Source organism: Pteropus vampyrus, unplaced genomic scaffold (genome assembly GCF_000151845.1).
Source record: "Pteropus vampyrus isolate Shadow unplaced genomic scaffold, Pvam_2.0 Scaffold493, whole genome shotgun sequence".
NCBI lineage: Eukaryota > Metazoa > Chordata > Mammalia > Chiroptera > Pteropodidae > Pteropus > Pteropus vampyrus.
Window position 1 is genome coordinate 235726 of NW_011889274.1, and position 18865 is coordinate 254590.

At 37.3% G+C, this 18865-nt stretch overlaps 1 protein-coding gene across 4 annotated transcripts in view; it reads left to right on the plus strand.

Moving 5' to 3' along the window:
* Positions 1 to 5246: 5246 nt before the first annotated feature.
* Positions 5247 to 18865, plus strand: part of OS9 (OS9, endoplasmic reticulum lectin) — a 24806-nt gene continuing 11187 nt past the window's right edge. For 3 of the 4 annotated variants that reach the window (XM_011382890.2, XM_011382888.2, XM_011382891.2), the window contains exons 1-5: positions 5247 to 5606; positions 6038 to 6214; positions 7044 to 7107; positions 7238 to 7314; positions 7501 to 7599. In XM_011382890.2, the coding sequence (XP_011381192.1) occupies positions 5445 to 5606; positions 6038 to 6214; positions 7044 to 7107; positions 7238 to 7314; positions 7501 to 7599 (579 nt within the window). In that variant the 5' untranslated portion in view covers positions 5247 to 5444. The remainder of the gene's footprint in view (positions 5607 to 6037; positions 6215 to 7043; positions 7108 to 7237; positions 7315 to 7500; positions 7600 to 18865) is intronic. The other variant, XM_011382887.2, reaches the window with a different exon arrangement.

Sequence of the window (18865 nt, forward strand, 5' to 3'; positions counted from 1 at the left end):
TTCTTTATGCATCACATGGCTCATTAGCATGGTAAATCTCTGTCCTTGGGTGTGATTTAAATTAGGGAAAGGTCACCTTAGGGACATTCTTGGGCTTTACTGCACAGACAAGGTGATAGAGAAATTCTTTTGTTTATGTGGATCTTTGTAGTTTGTCTCCCAAGGCTCCCTGATGCCCATGGGTAGTACTCTAAGGTAGATATACTTGTGAAATTTATCAGGCTTCAGCAGCTGACCTGTTTAACTGGGCAGCAGGAAGTTACCCTCCTGTCTCATTATGATAAATGATTGCTTGTAATCGATGTTATCACAAGTTTGATATTTATCTCGGTTTTCATGCTTCTGTTGTTACTAACAAAAATATTTATGGCTATGTTTAAGGAATAACTAGAAGGCTTTGATATGCTTGCTAAGGACAGTGAGCTTGGTCAAAGGTCACAGCTTGAAACTGTGGACTTTCGATGATAATGATGTGTCAATGTCGGTTCATCGATTGTAACAAATGTACCACTCTGGTGTTGAATGTTGATAGTAGGGAAGGCTGTGCATGTATGAGGACAAGGATTATATGGGAACTCTCTGTAATTTATGCTCGATTTTTCTGTGATCCTGAAACTCCTGTAGAAAATAAAATCTATTTAATTTAAAAAAATGAAATGCAGTTTTCAGAATACCAGCCCCAGCATCACAGCAGTATACAGAATAGTGGATCTGACGCTGAAAGACATAGTTTGATAATCAGCACAATCTCCTTGCAGATATTACAAGAAACCTAGAACAATTTAACTTTATTTAGAAACCTCTCAATGTATATGTTATTGTTTTGGTGTGTTTTAATTCCATTTTAATACTTAAACTCTAGAAGACTTTAGTACTGTAGTTTTTTATTGTCAGAGATCATGTAGGGTTTTTACCTATTCTCCATTCTGTTTCTATGGCTGCTTTTAATTTAATTTTATTTTAATTGTGGTAAAATTTACAGGCAGTGAAATATACTGGTCTTATATGTTCTAGGTCAGTGTGTTTTGACAAATGTATACCCTATATAACCCACACTCTGGATACTTTTAACATCTACTGTTTTTCTTTAATGTTACTCAGTTTCTCTGTGATATGTCTATGTGTATAGACTTCTTGTCATCTATTCTGCTTGAAATTTGTTGGGCTTCAGGACACTGTAGATTTGTATCTTTCAATTAGTTCCCTAATTGACTTATAAAAATCTTTATACAATGAAACATTATCTTTGCTTTATTATCTCTCACTCCTTCAAGAATTCCAATTAGGTTTCTCACTTTACTCTCCTTATGTCTTATTTTCTCTTTCATATTCCTCTCTTTGAGGCTCTGTATTTCATTCTGGATAATTTCTTTTAACCTATTTTCTAGTTCATTAATTCTATCTTCAGCTAAATCTAAACTGCTCTTTGAGTTTCTCAAAAGAAAATTTAAGTGGAAATTTTCAAGTAATATCAAAAGTAAAATATAATGAATTTTTATATACTTATCATCCTGCTTAAACTATTATAAAATATGGTCAATTTTGTTTCCTCCATACCCTTACCACTTCTCCCAGACTCCCACAGAATTATTTTAATGCAAATGCCAGACATACCATTTCATTAGTAAACACATAAATATGTATCTCTAAGAGACAAAGACTATTTTTTAACATAATATATAACGATACCATTATTACATCTAACAAATCGAATATATTATAACAATGATACTATTATACTATTATTACATCTAGCAAAATTAATAATGATATCTTAACATCATAAAATATTCATTCAGTGTTCAGATTTCCCTAATTGACTTATAAAAATATTTTTATAGATGGCGTGCGTAAAAGTCTTTTGATAGGTGGTTTGTTTCAGGATCCAAACAAGATCTACACATTTCATTTGGTTGATGTGTTTCTTAGATCTCTTTTAATCTTTAACAGTTCTCCTCTCTGCTTTTTTTCTTGCAATGTATTTATTGAAGAAACAGGGGCATTGATCTTGTTTTATTCCTGATTACATCAGAATTACATTCTGACGGTGTCATTTAACATATTCTATTTCTCATATTTCTCATAAACTGGTAGTTATATTTAAAGTCTTGTATTTTGAGTAAGAATCTTTCATAGATAATGCCCTATACTTCCTGTTGTATCCCATCAAGTAGCATGTAATGTCTCTGATTGTTCCTCTTTTCATGACGTCAAGTTTTAATAGTGTATGCACATGGTGTCAGCTTGATTCACCTGTAAGCTTCTTACCTAATGCTTCTGGCAGTCATTGATAACTATTGCCTAAATCAATGATTTCATTAGGATTGTAAAATGATGACAGTATATCATTCCTTCTACACTTAAACTAAAAACTTTTTAGCTGGAGTTCTTCTACAAAGAATAATTGCTTCTTAAACTATTAAGTTATTTTATCCATTTTTCATTTCTAGGACCTCTATTTTAAATATGTTAGGTCATTTTTATAGTTTTTTTTGTTTGTTTTCTGATATATTTTCAAGTTCCTCTTTTATTTCTTTAAGTATAGTAAACATAATTATTTTGTAATCTGTGTCAGATAATTACAATATCTGAAGTCTTTGGGGCTCAATTTCTGCTGTCATTTCTTATGGTGCTCATTCATGGTGTCTTATCTTTTATGTTTAGTTATTTTTTATTATGAGCTACTAACTTTCCTTGGAAAATGATATGTAAAAGTTCTTTGATTCCTAGGATGAAGGGATATTTTTTCAGAGTGGATTTGTGTTTGCTTCTGCCCTAGGGCATTATACTCTCCTCCTTAGAACCACTAAAATTTAAATTTATAGCTTGAAATTTTTTAACCACCCAAATATTGTGAAATTGGACTGCAAATTTCTTTAAGGACCTGTTTGTGGTCACAAATCCCCCTGCTCTGTTTGGCATCAAGGCAACCTTCTTTGCAGTTCCCTGGAGATGGGAACTGGGGGCAGCTTCATTACAGGGGTATCTTCTCTCAGATGCTCCATGTCGAGTAGGCCTTCTGTTCCTACCTTTGGAAAAAAAAAAACACCCAAACCAAACCAAACAAACAAAAAAACTACACAACAACAAAGCTCAATTCTTCAATTTGGCAAATGCCCTCCAATCAAAGGAGACCCAAGTGTTTCGAATATACTTCTCCAGGTTTCTAACTTTATTTAGATTTTGGCCTGTTAATTCTTTGCTGTTTTGTTGGCTTTACCATGCTTTTAAGAAGGAATATATTTATACTTTACCCAGAATTTTTAGTTGTTTTTAGTGTGAGGATAACCAACCATATTGAAGAAAACAGAAGCCTGTTTGTTTAGTCTTCTCGGCACAACTTTTTATTTTCATTGGAATTAATGACTTTTCCCTCTTTAACTTTCTACATACTCATCATTAACATAGCCCCACACTCTCCTCTGGTTATACAAATATCTTCTCAATAAGTTCAAATATATTAGGTAGTCTATCAATTTTACTTGTTGAAGAAATCACTCCCAAATCCTCTGAACTGCTTTATTTTGATGAACTCATCTCTAGTCCTTCCCTACAACTTGGAATCCCCCTTCGCCATTGTCCTGGAGATTCCTTTTGTTTCTCTTTTGTGCTGGATCCTATTTCTAGGATTCCATATCATTCTTTTAGTGATTTGTCTTGGTGTAATAAATCCTTTCCTATATTTCTGGAAAACAGTGTCTGGAGTCTAATATTTTGAGATTTTGCATATCTGAAATTCTTTATCCTAGACTTAAAATTAAATCAGTTTGGCTAAGTGTAGAATTCTAGGTTGAAAATAATTTCCTTCTGAATTTTGCAGGCATTTCTTCATTGTCTTCTACCTTACAGTGTTGATGAATTGATAAGCCTAATGCTGTTCTGATTTTTGATCCTTGTATGCAACTTGTTCTTTCTCTCCGAAAACTTTTGGAATTGTTTCTCTGTGTCCAGTGTTCTGATAATCTATATGGTGTGTCTTGGTGTGGGCCTTCATTTCTTGATTTCAGGGGAATACTTTTAAATCATTTCTTTGGTTATTTCTTCCGAGTCTCTGTTCTCTTTCTGGGACTCTCAGTATTCTGGCATTCTACCTTCTGGACAGATTGTCTAATTTTTATCAATTTTCTCCTAAAGTAGAGCAAATTTGATCTTCATCTTCCAGTCTTTCTATTGAATTTTTATTTCTGCTATCATAGTTTTGATTTCCAAGAACTCTTTTTGCTTATCTGAATAGTAGTTACTTTTTAGTATATGTGCTGCCGAAGCGAGCATGGTAGTTACTTTTTAAATAGCTTCCTTGTGTTATTTTGAGGATACATGTTCTCTCTGAGGATATTAATGATGGATTTTTTTGTTTCTTTTATTTTTAAGTGTTTTTCTCTCTTGCAATTTTTGTCTCTTCTAAATTTATTTTTTCCTTCTTGCTTTCTTTCTTGTATACTAAAGACTTTCCTTAAATGTCTAATAATCCTGGCCATCTGCTTATATTTAAGAGTGAGGACATTAAAAAGCTTATTGGAAAGACTATGAGGGCTGGGCATGTAGACCAAGGGCTTAATTGTAGAAATCCTTCATTTACTTCATTAAGAGAATCCCGATGAGAGTATCTTTGGGATTTCTCTTTGAGGCTAGTCAGATTCCCCAGAGAAGTTTTCCAAGGGTATAATCATGCTCTTGTCTACCTTTGTTTAGGAATCAATTTCTCAGGTTCGCTAAACCAGTTACCATTCCTTCATTTGCTTTCTAGCTTCTAAAATGTTGCTGCTGTTGTCTCCTTTCCCTCTCTCTTTGTTCTTGTATGGTCTGGAGTATAATTTGTACATTCGCCTCCCCTTCCCCCGGCTTTAGCTGGAAGCCTCCGTTATTTATGATAATTTTACTGGAGGACAACATATTGTACAGACGGAATCGTGTAGAAGGGTTTTGACACAAATTACCATATGCCCTTAAATTACACGTACATATGAAAAGAGCAATGCTTTTATATAATAGTTCGTTTTGCAAACGAGAATGATCTTTCAGGGGTATTGCGTGCACCCACCCACTGGCCTCAATCCTCCGCCTGGCGCGGGCCGATACAATGCAAGAAACGACTGATAAAAGTGATAACAAGAGATGTAGGAGACAGCTGTGCGAATACAGAGACAAACTGCTTAAAAGGACCCAGCACATACACGCCTCTCTAGAACTGGGAGAAGGTGGGAGGGGGTCTGGTCTCGTCAATGATTGGTTGGCCTCTCGGACCAATCTCACACAGTGCGTGATTTTTGCCAATAATCGTGATCCACCTCCTCGTGGGCTTTGGAGCGTCGTTTACAAATGGAAATCCGGTACGTGAGAGGGACAGAACATGTAGCCAATGAGCCTTGGAGCATTAATGGGTGTGGTGAGGCCGCTGCCAGGTTTAGGGCGGAAGGAGTTCGGGATAAGAAGGGGAACGAAAGATGGCGGCAGAAACGCTGCTGTCCAAGCTGTTGGGGCTGCTGCTCTTGGGGTTCCTGTTACCTGCAAGTCTCGCTGGCGGTGTCGGGAGCCTGAACCTGGAAGAGCTGAGTGAGATGCGTTATGGGATTGAGATCCTGCCGTTGCCTGTCATGGGAGGGCAGGTGAGGAGGCGTAGAGCGGGCGAGAGTCTGGGGCAAGGGGAAGTGGGGAAAGAAGAGGAAGAAGGGCAGCTGTGGATCTGCGGCGGGAGCTTAAGGAGAATCGGGAAGAGTAAGTAGGAGTTTTACTATATCTCCTGAGGATCGCAGACTGAGACCCATTTCCTCGGGGCCGGAGACTGGGAGGGGGTGAGGCTTCCGGCTGTCGGCATCAGGTTCTAGTTCTTGATCAAAACACCCCCTCTCCCCAGGCTCCGCCCCAGTGGAGAAGTGGGAGTGCCCTCTCCCTTCACCCGTCAAACGGAGCTGGACGACTTGTGGCTCACTCTGTCTTGACGGGGACTTTCCCCGGGATCTGAAGAGAGATCTCGTTGTTCTGCCTGATCCTAACCTCTCTTTGCCTTTCTATCCCCCAACTTTCCCTTCTTTCCCAGAGCCAAGCTTCAGACGTGGTGATTGTCTCCTCTAAGTACAAACAGCGCTATGAATGTCGCCTCCCAGCTGGAGCTATTCACTTCCAGCGTGAAAGAGAGGAGGAGGCCCCTGCTTACCAAGGGCCTGGGATCCCTGAGTTGTTGAACCCAATGAAAGATGCTCCCTGCCTGCTGAAGGTGAAAGGGACTGGGATGGATAGAATGAGGGTTTGTCTGAGAACCAGAGTGCCAGTGCGTAGGACAGAATGGGGAGGACCTGTCAGAGTTAAGAAGGCCATTGGAGGAGTAGACATAATGTACAGACAGGAAAGAAGCAAAGAATCTTGCAACCATTGATGACACTTTGCTACATGTAGAGGAAGGTTAGGATAGAAGATCTCAAAATAAGGGTAAAACCAAAACCGAGGGACGGTGTGAGGTAGGAGAGGCACTCCCCTAAAGAAGCCTTCCTGATAAAGTCACCCCCTGCCCCTATCACTCTCTGCCCCAATATCCTGTTTTCATTGTGCCACTTTTCATAATCTGAAATCATCTGATTAACTAAATAATCAGTGTATTTATTTTTGGTCTGAGTCCCAGCACTAGAATGTAAGTTCATGAGGTCAGAGAATTTATCTTGTTCATAGGTATATCTCCAGTGACTAGAACAGCACAGGAAATGTAGAAGTTCAATTAATATTTGAATATTTTATGTTTCCCTGGTCTGAGTGCTTCAAGAATACCATTTCTTATCTTTATGGGAAGCAAAAAAGGATTTCTAAAAAAATCTTTAAAAAGGGAAGCATGGAAAGCCCACAGGTAGAAAACAGACTTTAGAGGTATCTCTCTGAGTCATAGAAGAAAACAGCCCTCCCTCCCTCCTCACTAAGAATCTGATGTATTGAGTGTGGCAGCAGAGAGAGATGAGAAGATGGTAGGTTATGTGTCTTGGAGCCAGGAGAGATTCTGGTTCCAAGAAGAGACATCTACACGTCATCCTCTTGATTGTTTATTTTTTTATTGTCAGACCAAGGACTGGTGGACATATGAATTTTGTTATGGACGCCACATCCAGCAATATCACATGGAAGGTGACTCACTTCTACATTTTCCCTAAGCCCTCAGCAACCTGTCATGGAAGGTGACCTCCCTCCCCAGTCCCCTTTCCTCCTAGTCCTCTTAGAAGGGAGTAGTCATGATTCATTGTGGTTTCTTTTGCAGATTCAGAGATCAAAGGTGAAGTCCTCTATCTCGGCTACTACCAATCGGCTTTCAACTGGGATGATGAAACAGCCAAGGTGGCAGCAGTGTGGGATTGGGCAAGAAAGGGGCCCTGGCTGCAGACTAAGAGCCCTGACAAAAAGGGGAGGGTCAGAATTAGCTGATGTGTTTCTTGGGACTTGGTGGCCATTAGGACAATGTGCCATTCTTCCTCCTTGCTGTATTTCTCACACCCCCTCCCTCCTGCCTGATGTCCTCCCCAGGCCTCCAAGCAGCATCGCCTGAAACGCTACCACAGCCAGACCTATGTCAATGGGTCCAAGTGCGACCTCAATGGGAGGCCCCGGGAGGCCGAGGTTCGGGTGAGTCCTGAAAGAGGGAAGCTGATATTTCCTCAGTGACAATTCAGATTTTAATGGAAGAGGGAAGGTTTGTATTTTACGGTCGTAAAGGTCTCTCTGTCACCTTAAACCCTATGTTTAAGACTCTTATTTCCAGTTGCCCAGCTGGGTGTCACTGTCTTGATATTCAGAAGCACTTCTAGTCAGCATTTCCCAAATCGTCTTCTCCAAACCCCCAACCACACTTACTTCTATTTCCATGGTTCTTCTTTCTGTCACCTAAACTAGAAACCTGAATGTTGTTAATGACTCTTCCTTCTCCTTTGCTTTGTCCTCCTTTCTTCATTTAATGGCTCTTTATTTAATGGGCTCTGCTCTGGGGATACAGTGGTGGGCAAACTTGCCGCCCCTGCCCCCATAGAATGCATAGTCTAGAAAGGAAGACAGATATTAACAAAAGAACCGCAGAAATGAGTCTGTAATTACAGAGAAGTGATATGAAAGAAAGGAATCTATTTCTCTCAGAGTAAATATCAAAGCCTATTCATTCTATTCTAGATTTCTCTCATAACTCTCTTCTTCTTGTCTATGTTGGTACCTTTATCTCTCACCTGCATCACTGCCAACAGCCTTTTAACAAGTGTTCCTGATCTAGTGGTCTTTACTGAGTGCAGGCAGGCAGGCAGACAGGCAGGCAGATGTATGGTGGGAAAAATTCCTTAGCTGATTCCAATGTGTATTTACAAACATATACACCTGTCAAGAACCACATGACAAGAATTATCTTTCTGTAATACGCATTTGCACATGTAGTCGTGTGTTGGTAAATGTTGAACACCCAGATCATGAGGATAGGGTAAGGGGAGAGGAGAGGGGAGCCCTGATTTTGATAAAGTTTGCCAGTATCTGTGGCGTAAATATCCCCACCATGGCCAAGTTCATGCTATCACCATGATATCAACTATCTTGCAACATTACTGAAAATTTCCTAGTTGGCTCTTGTGAACTGGTGTGAGCTGGCTCCAACATACCACTATAAGCATGTGTTACTTCTTTGCTCAGTCCTGGAAAACCTTCGATGATTCTGCTTGTTCAAAGGAAGATCCAAATATTTCAACCCAGACTAGGGTGATAGCAGTGGAGGTAATGGGAAGCAGTCAGATTCTGGATGTATTTTGAAGATAGAGCCAATAAGATATATTGATGGATTGGATTTGGGGTGGAGTCGAGTATGACCCCAGTTTTTAGCTTAAGCAACTGGAAGTGGGAGGTGTTGGGCATATGAAGGCCAAGATGCCTATCAGACATCCCTGTGGCAATATCTAGTTGGTAGCTGACTCTGTGATTCTGGAGTTCGGGGACAGGTCTGGCCTGGAGATGTAAATACTCGTCGTGTTTCTGCTCCATTGACCTTCTTTTTTTTCTTTGAACCAGTAGGTCTCATTGTTTCCCTCTGCCTAGAGCTGTCTTCCCTGAGGTCTTTGAAAGGCTGGCTCCATCCCCTCTTTCAGGTTATATATCCCTGTGACACCTCCAGAGGGAGACCTGATGTAGGAACACAGATACACACACTCAGGTGCACCCTTCTGCCCCCATCTTTCTTTCTCTATCCTTGTAAATGCCTACAGTGTTTTATATTCTTCAAAGATGTGTCACTTCCTAAAATCATCTTACTTGTTTGAATTTACTATATCTGCCCCCACCAGAATAAGCTCCAGGTAGTGAGGAACAATATCTGTCTTATTTTCTGCTATATCCTCAGTGCCTGGAGCAGTGTAGGTACCAAGTAGGCACCCAGAAATTATTCAGTGAATGAATGGAATGAATGACAAGCCAGTCCAAATGTGAACTTTCTGGGCTAACTCAGAAAGTTAGTTGTCTTCCTTCAGGGCTTCATATACATACATCCACATCCACATGTACCCATGTCTTAGTACATTTGGGCTGCTATAACAAAATACCACAGGCTGGGTAGCTTATAAACAACAGAAATTTATTTCTCACATTTCTAGAAACTGGAAGTTGAAGGTCAGGGTGCCAGCATGGTTGGGTGAAGGTCCTCTTCCAGGTCACAGACTTCTTGTATCTCCACATGGTGGAAGGGATTAGGGAGCTCTCTGGGGTCTCTTTTATAAGAACACTAATCCCATGCATGAGGGCTCCATCCTCATGACCTAAGCACCTCCCAAAGGCCCCACTTCCTAATACTATCACATTGGGGGTTAGGATCTCAACGTATGAATTTTAAGGGGGGCACAAACATTCAGACCATAGCAACCCACACGCATCCACACATATGTAATCTATTATAGCACTTCATCATATTCTCTTTATTTCTATACTACTTTGCAACTTCGGTAGGCCAAGAGCTGACAGCAAAGATTGTGTTTTCCTCCTATCCATTGAACATATGCCCTGTGCCAAGCTCTATATAATAGAAACTGAGGATAAAACAATGACTGAGAGACCAAGTCCTGCTCTCAGACATTAAATAGCCACAACAAGCAGGATAAATACTTGGACAGGTGAAGTACATATCATAGGGGAGCATACAATGAAGGCACTAATCAATTCTAGGTAAAGGAGAGGTCCCTGGAAGAAAGTGACATTTGATGTGACTGATGATTGAAGAATAAGGAGTTAGTCCAGCAGCTGTAGAGGAGCGGGAGAGAGAAGAAGAAGGCATCCCAGGTGGAAGGTGCAGTAAGTGCAAAAGACCTGAAGGCAAATGGCCTGTCTCAGGACTTGAGAGCTGTTCACAGTGACTGGAGAGAATTGTGGGAAAGGGGTTTGGGAGGTTGTTTGAAGAGACTAGGCAGTTGTCCAGAGGGGACAAGTCACAGGTCATGAAGCTCTGTAGCTATGGTAAGGAGTTTGGACAACCTGAGAAACAAGGGAGAGCCGCTGAAGTGTTTTAAGCAGAATGATGACATTTTCAGTTTTGGTTTCGAAGGATCACTCTGGCTGTGTATAGTAAATGATTGGTTTCGAAGGATCACTCTGGCTGAGTATAGTAAATGATTGGGAAACCAATTAGAATGTGGTTGCAGCAATTCAGGTGAGAAAACCAGGGTGGCCTGGGGATGAAGAAATGTGAATTTCTGGAGAGATTTAAGGGATGAAATCAATAAAGTAAGATGAATAAAGTAAGGTGATTGAAGGATAAGGAGTTATAAAGTAAGATTCCCAGGTTTCTGGCTTAAGCAACTGAATAGATGGTGATTCCTAATACTGAGATAGGTATAGTAGGAAGAGGAGTAGATTGAGTAAAGAAAAATGATTTTGGTTTTGAATAGGATGATTTTAGTGGCTGCAGTCATCTAAGCAGAGATATCTGAGGAGGCTGTTGGATCTGTGGATCTGGAGCTCAGGAGAGTGATCTGAGTTGAACACACAGGATTGGGAGTCATCAACATATTGGTTACAATTGGAGTCACAATATGGATAAAATTCCCCCAAAGAAACAGTATATAATGAGAAAAGTGGGACAAAACTTTGAAAGAGCCATCACTGAAAGCATGAGCAGAAGGGCTCAGCCAAGAAAAGGCCAGAGAGGAAACTATGGTGACATGGAACTCAGGAAGGACATGTTTCAAGGAGGGACTGGTCCACGGTGTCGACTACATCTGAACCTTCAGGGAAGAGGAGAATTAAAACTGCTTGAGCATAATCATGAGATTTATTATTTTAATAAAAGCAAAGTGTGCACATAGAAATAAAAATTCAGATGGTGGGCACTGGAACCAGATGGAAATTCCTGTCTTCTATTCTCAATCACCCTTGCCCAGTCCTTAGGTTGAACTTAATAGCAGAGGCAAATGGCCATCTTTGCTAGAACAGTTTCAGTGGGGTGGCGAAGTCTAGATAGGAAGGAGAGGGAAAGGCATGCACTAAAGAGTGGCTGTGGTGTTGGGGAGGGTGCTACTTGGTTGTTGTGTGTTTTAAGAGGGGAGCACGTTTAAATGTTGTTAGGTGGACCTGGTAGAAAGAAGGAGAGGTTGAGGTACAGGAGAAGGAACAAGAAGAGAATGTGGACAGGGCTGGGATGCAGAACACAGGAGAGCAGTTATCCTGAGGATGGGGGCTCTAGGGTTGTAGCTAGAATGAAAGGGTTTTGTATTTCCTGAGGAGTGTGGAAATTTCAGTAACAGAAAATTGAGAGCATTCCAGCCTGGTTGCTTCTCTTTTTCAGTTCTCATATTTTGGCAACTCAAGTTCATTGCCTATGTGATCGAGTAAATCCCTCACTCCAGGGCAGACATTCCATCTTCCCAATGCCTCATTAGAAACAGTGTGCATAGTGTTTGGGAAAAGTATAGTTTTTGTGGGGTTTGGGAAAAATTGGCTAGCCATCTGGAATTAAATAAACTTGGATCCCTATCTCAATTCTTATGTAAGATTTCAGAGAGATCTAGGAATTTTTTCCTTTTTAATTTTTAATTATGAAACATTTTAAACATAGAGAAAATGATGTCATAGAGACCCACAAATTCACTGCCAGGTTAAACAGATGTTAACATTTTGCCATATTTTCTTCAGATCTCTGGGTTTTTTAATAAAAGAATAAGATACTAATGATATAGGTTAAAGACCAGCCTCTCATTTCTTCCCTCTCCCTCCTTTATAGAAACAACCACAAACATCTCCATACTTGCTTTATGCTTTTATTACTGATACACATATCATAGACAATACATATTGTTTTGTGTTTTAAAATTATATATCAGTGTTATCAACTTGCTTTTTCACAAATCAGTGTTTTTTGCCATTCTGTGGCATTACCTGGAGATATCTAGTTCAATGATATTAGTGGCTGCATTGTGTTTCATTGTCTATTTAACCATTCTTTTACTGAGAATCAGTAGGGTTTCAGCTCACTTTCACACATAGCCTTGAAAGTAGGTCTCATTGTGAACGTGAAAGAGTTTCTCCAGGGAAATACTTTGAAGTAGAATCATTGGGTTACAGGGAGTGCATATTTTATTGGTGAATTTAATCCAACACTCATTTTTTCAATGTCTTTTTTTTTTTTTTTTTTTTTACATATAGGCATTCTTTATTTGTTTTTTTTTTTTAAGTTATGGTAAAATATACATAACAAAAGTTATCATTTTAATTGTTTTTAAATACAGTTATTTAGTGCTTTACCAATGTTGTGTAACCATTACCAACATTCATCTCCCAAACAGAAACTGTACCCCTTAAAGAGTAACTTCCCATTTCCTCCTTTCCCCAGCAGCTTTTCTACTTTCTATCTCTATAAATTTGCCTGTTCTAGGTACTCCATATAAGTGGAGTCATATAATATTTGTTCTTTTGTGTATGGCTTATTTTATTTAGCATAATATTTTCAAGGTTCAACCATGTTGTAGCATATATCAGAATTTTATTCCTTTTTATGATATATTCCTTTCATGGAATATTTAATAATATTTCGTTATGTGTATATACTACATTTTGTTTATTCATCTATTGATAAATGGACACTTGGTGTTTCTACCTTTTGGCTTTTTTGGATAATGCTGCAATGAATGTTCGTGTACAAGTATCTGTTTGAGTCGTTTTCACTTCTTTTAGGTATGTATCTGGGCGTGGAGTATACCTTATGGTAATTCTACATTTAGCTTTTTGAGGAATTGCCAAACTGTTTTCCACAGCAGCTACACTGTTTTACCTTCCTACTACCAATGCACAAGGATTGCAATTTCTCCACACCTCCTCTAATACTTGTTATTTTCCTCTTTTTTTTTTTTTTTTAAATAATGTGACCATATTAATGGGTATAAAGCGGTATCTTATTGTAGTCTTGATTTGCATTTCTCTAATGACTAATGATGCTGGGATTTTTTCATGTGCTTATTGGCCATGTGTATATCTTCTTTGGCGAAATGTCTATTCAAATCCTTTGCCAATTTTCGAATGGAGATATTTGTTTTTCATTGTTGAGTTGTAGGAGTTCTTCATATATTCTAGATATTGCTTATCAGATATATGATTTACAAATATTTTCTCCCATTCCATGGATTGCTTTTTCAATCACTTAATAGTGTTCCTTATGCACAAAAATTTTTAAGTCTGATGAAATCTAATTTTGGTGTCATATTTATAATGATTATAAGATTTTTTTTAGGTTTATTATGCATGAAACATTAGTAAATTATAATTTCATAGGCCATTATTTAGTTGTCTACATTTTCAAATGTATTAGTGTTTTCTTTTTCATAATATGTTTTTGAAACTATATCCTCTTTTTAATTCCTAATATCGACTTTGTCTTTTCTCTTCTTGTTGATCTGTCTTGCCAGAGATTTGTCTGTCTTATTAGTCCAAGAGCCACCTTTTGACTTTGTTTATCCTTTCTATTGTCTGTTTACTATTTCCCTAACATCTTCATTATTTTACCTTTTTTATTTCCTTCTTTCTTTGTATTCTCTTTCTAACTTCTTGGGGTTTTTTTTTTTACACTTGAAAAATTCTATATTTAATTTTTTGACTAGATATTACATTCTCATAACTCAAATATAGAAATGCTTAAAAAGTGTACAGAAAAAGTCTTAACATACCTTTCCCCTTATTAGCCTGTTCCCATTCGCATAAGAAAGGTAACCATTGTTAGCTCCTTTTTATATACTCAGAATTTTTTTAATGCATATATAAACATATATCTTTGAGCTCTTTCCAAATAAATGTATTAAAAGCTTCCTCATTCTTTTTTTTTATAGTCTCTGTTATTCTCTTATACACCTGTACCATCATTTGTCTAAATAGTTTCCTGTCGGTGGACATTTAGGTTGTTTTAATTTTTTTTATTACTACAGAAGTGCTACAGTGAATAACTTTATACCCACAGAGTATATAGAGATTAAATTCCTGGAAGTAGACTCGTGTCGTTTTTATATGTACTGTAAAGTTACCCAGCAGTGTATGAGAATATCGGTTTCCTTATAGCTATGCCAGCCCAATGTATTTTTAAACGATGGATTTTGGCCCATCATCAGATAGGCATCAGAGGGAGAATGATTTCCTAGTATGGTTTTAATGTGCATTTCTCTTAGGAAGAGATATGTAATCTTATTCTTATTTAAAAGCTATTTTTCTCCCTTTCCTCCCTTACTCTTCTTTCAACCATGTAAATTCTTTGTTCAAATGAATTACCTAATGGGTTGTTGATCTTTTTCTCCTCAATTTATAAGAGCTCTTCATCTAATAGAGAGATTAACCCTTTGTCCTGATAGGAGTTGCCACTATTCTTCCAACTACTTTTGCGGCATGTTTCCCTTACATTCTCCTTTCCTAATCACTTGACTCTAAGGACTATGTTGGTTGCATCCCTCAAGTTTTGATATGTGGCGTTTCCATTTTCATTGTGGTTTGTGCTTTGCTTCAGAACTTACTTAGGATTATGATTATTTTTCTAAACACATATGTTTTATTTCTGTTGTTTTATATGATTGCTATTGATTTCTAATTTTATGCCATTGTGTCACTGATTCTTTTGGTGATTCTGGAGACTTTGTGAAGATCTTTAAATAAAGGATCTGGGCATGCTTGAAAGCATGTGTTTTTCTGTAATTATTCAGTTCAAGACTATAACTGTTTTTCAAATTTTCTACTAATGTTTGTCCAGTTGCCCAATCAATTGAAAGGAGCATATTAAATTTTTCACTATAATGGTGGATTTGGCAGTTCTGTTAATTTTTCCTTCATGTATTTTGAGACTGTGTTAGGTGCATATACATTCAGAATTCTGATATCTTCATGGTAAATTATTCCTCTTACACTTTAATATTGTGACGATTTGTTCCTATTCATATTTAAAAAATTTATGTGAAACATAAAACTGTATAAAACATACTTGTATGTAGAAGAAATAATAGGAAATACCTATCTAATCACCTTAAGTTATAGAAGAACACTGACTGTACCTTGAAAGCTCCTCTGTACCCCTGTACACCACATCCCTCTCTGTCCCTTTACCACAGAGGTAACTGCTGTCCTGACTTTGAGGATAATTCCTTTGCTTTCTTTAGAGTTTCACCACCTATGTATGCATCCCATTTAATTTAGCCTTTTTCTGAACTTTATACAAATGGCATCATATTGTATGAAAACAACCATTACCTATACAGAAGTCTTCTGGGACTTGTTTCTTTTGCTCAGTACTCTGTTTATGAGGTTCATCCATGTCCATGTCTGTAGCTGCAGTGCATCCACTTACATGCATGTGTGGTATTCCTTTGTATAGTTCATCAACATCTATCTGTCCAAATGACCTTTTGTGGATATTTGGATTGTTTCCAGTTTTCTGCTGTTACCAAAAACTGCTGCTATGAACAACATTCTTTTTTTTTTTTTTTTTAGCATTTTATTTTATTATTAGTTTCAACTATACAGTACATTGGTTAGACATTTATATAGTTTATGAAATAATTCCCCCAATTGCTCTATCACCCCTCTGGCTCTACTCCTAGCCATTACATTACTGCTGACTGCATTCCCTATGCCGTGCTCCCCATCCCTGTGACCATTTCTCAACTACTAATTTGTGCTTCTTTAACCCTTCACTATAACACTATCTCCTAATATAAAGTACAAGAATTCCATAGGAGAGAATTTCATCTGGGAATAATACAATTGGTGGGTCACAGGGTATGAAGGTGAATCCATGTTCTGCTTTATCTGGCAATACAGAATATTATCCTAAGTTTTTGTTCCCATTTACATTCTTATTGAAATGTATGTGTTTTCAACATTACATATCCTGGCCAATATTTGATATCTAACTTTTACATTTTTACTAATTTATTAGGTGTGTAATTGTATCTCATTATGAACTTAAATTGCATTTCACTGATTCTTAATGATCATCTTTTCAAGTATTTATTGATTTCAAGTATTTATGAAACTGATTTAAACTAATGTACTTAATCGGTATCCTAAATATTAGACAAACTTCTATTTGAAATTAAATGATTTATTGATTTTCTAATGTTAAGCCAATTTTGCATTCCTGAGATGAACCCAGTTTGATCTTATGCATTATTCTTGCCCGTCCCTTTCATATCTTGCTGGATTCAGTTTGCTGCTTTTTCAAAGTACTCTATTTTTTTAACTTTTGTTTTTCAATCAGAGTTGACATTCAATATTATTTTATATTAGTTTCAGGTGTACAGCACAGTGTTTAGACATTTATATAATTTATAAAGTGATTCCCCCAATTAATCTAGTATCCACCTGGCACTATACATCATTTTTATAGTATTATTGGCTGTATTCTCTGTGCTGTACTTTATAGCCCCATAACTATTTTGTAACTACCAATTTATACTTCTTAATCTTTTCACCTTTTACAAAGGACTCTTGTATACAGGCATGCCCTCGAAATAGTATGGATTCCCTTTCAGAACTCTGCAATAATGTTGGTATCACAATAGAATCATGAATTTCTGGTTTCCCAGTGCATAAAGAAGTTGTGTTTATACTGTTCTATAGTCGATTAATTGTACAATAGCATTATGTCTAAAAAAAACAATGTACATACATTAATTTAAAATATTTTATTGCTAAAAAATGGTAATCATCATCTGAGCCTTAAGTGAGTCACAATCTTTTGCTGGTGATGGACATTACCTTCAGTTTTTAAGAAACACAGTATCTGCGAAGCTCAATAAAGTGAACCTCAGTAAAACAAGGTATGCCTGTGTATCTCCTGTGAGATACTGATCTGTAGTTTTTCCTTTTAGATTGTCTTTAAAAATTTTTTTTTAAAATTTTTAATTACAGTTGACATTCAATATTATATTAGTTTCAAGTGTATAGCATAGTGGTCAGATATTTATATAACTTACTAAGTTATTCCCACCCCCCGCCATCTTAAGGCTAGTTTCCACCTGACACCATACATAGTTTTTACAGTATTATTGACTATATTCCTTATGCTGTACTTTACATTCCTGTGACTGACTTTCTAGTACTATCCTTATCATGTTTTGGTAAATAGGTTTGGCTAGCTTCAAAAGATAAGCTCAAAAATGTTCTCACTTTTTCTGTACTCTGAAGGTGTGTAAATTGCCATTAAAAAAAAATTTTTTTTTTCTTTTTAGGCGAGGGAACCCTTGGTTGACCTCACAGATTGCAAAGAACTTGTTGGCTTACAATCCCTCATTTTTAATTTTTACGCCTACAGCACCTGGTCTTCCTAGGTGATCTCCCATCCAACTACTAACCAGGCCCGAAATCAGACGGGATCAGGCTTGTTCAGGGTGGCATGGCCGTAGACTTGCAATTTTTTAATACTTTAATGTTTGCTAGAATTCACATGTAACATCATCTTGGTCTAGATTTTCTTTGTGTGAAGATTTGAAACTACCGATTCATTTTTTTAGTAGTTTTAGGACTGTTCAAGGTTTCCTATTTCTAATTGGGTCAGTTTTAGTCAGTTATATTTCTTAGGAATTTGTCTAGTTCATCTGATTTTTCACATTTATTGTCGTAAAGTTGTTTATGATATCCTTCTATTTTTATAGTCTGTAATTAGATCCCTCTTTTCATTCCCCATGGGTTATTTTTGCCTTGATCTTTTGTTATTGGTCAGTCTCACCAGAGGTCAGTTTCATTAGTCTTTTCAAAGAACCAACTTTTGGCTCTGTCGAGTTTCTCTATTTTATTTGCTTTCGATTTTATTAATTTCCACTCGGTCTTTATTTTCCTTGCTTATACTTTTTTGGAGGTTTATTTTGCTGTTCTTTTTTCAACTTTTTGAAATGAATGCTTAGCTCATTCATTTCCAGCTTTTCCTTTTTTATAATATAGCTCTTCTAAATTTCTTTCCAAGTACTACTTTAGATACTTCTTACAAGTTTTTTATGGCTATTTTAAGCTGCTTTATCGAATTTTCAAAAGGATGACACTTTTCCTGATTCAAAATCCAGAAAATATAAAAAGATGTGCAATGAAAATTCTCCCTCCCAAACTTACCTTTCATTTGCTCAGTTCCTGTTGTGCCTTCCCACCCACTCCTCACCTCACCATCCCCAAACCTGCTCTCGGTTTATCATGTGTCCTTCCAACCTTTCTTTGTGTGTTAATAAGCAATTATGACTTGAAGTCCTTATTTCCTTTTCCTTTTACACACAATATACAGTATATTAAACATGTTCTGCATCTTGTTTTTATATATCTTAACAATAATTCCTAGAGATTCAGTAGCAGTACATTAGAGTTTTTGTTTTTACATCTGCATAATATTCCATTATATGAATATTCTGTTATTTTGTCACCAGTACAG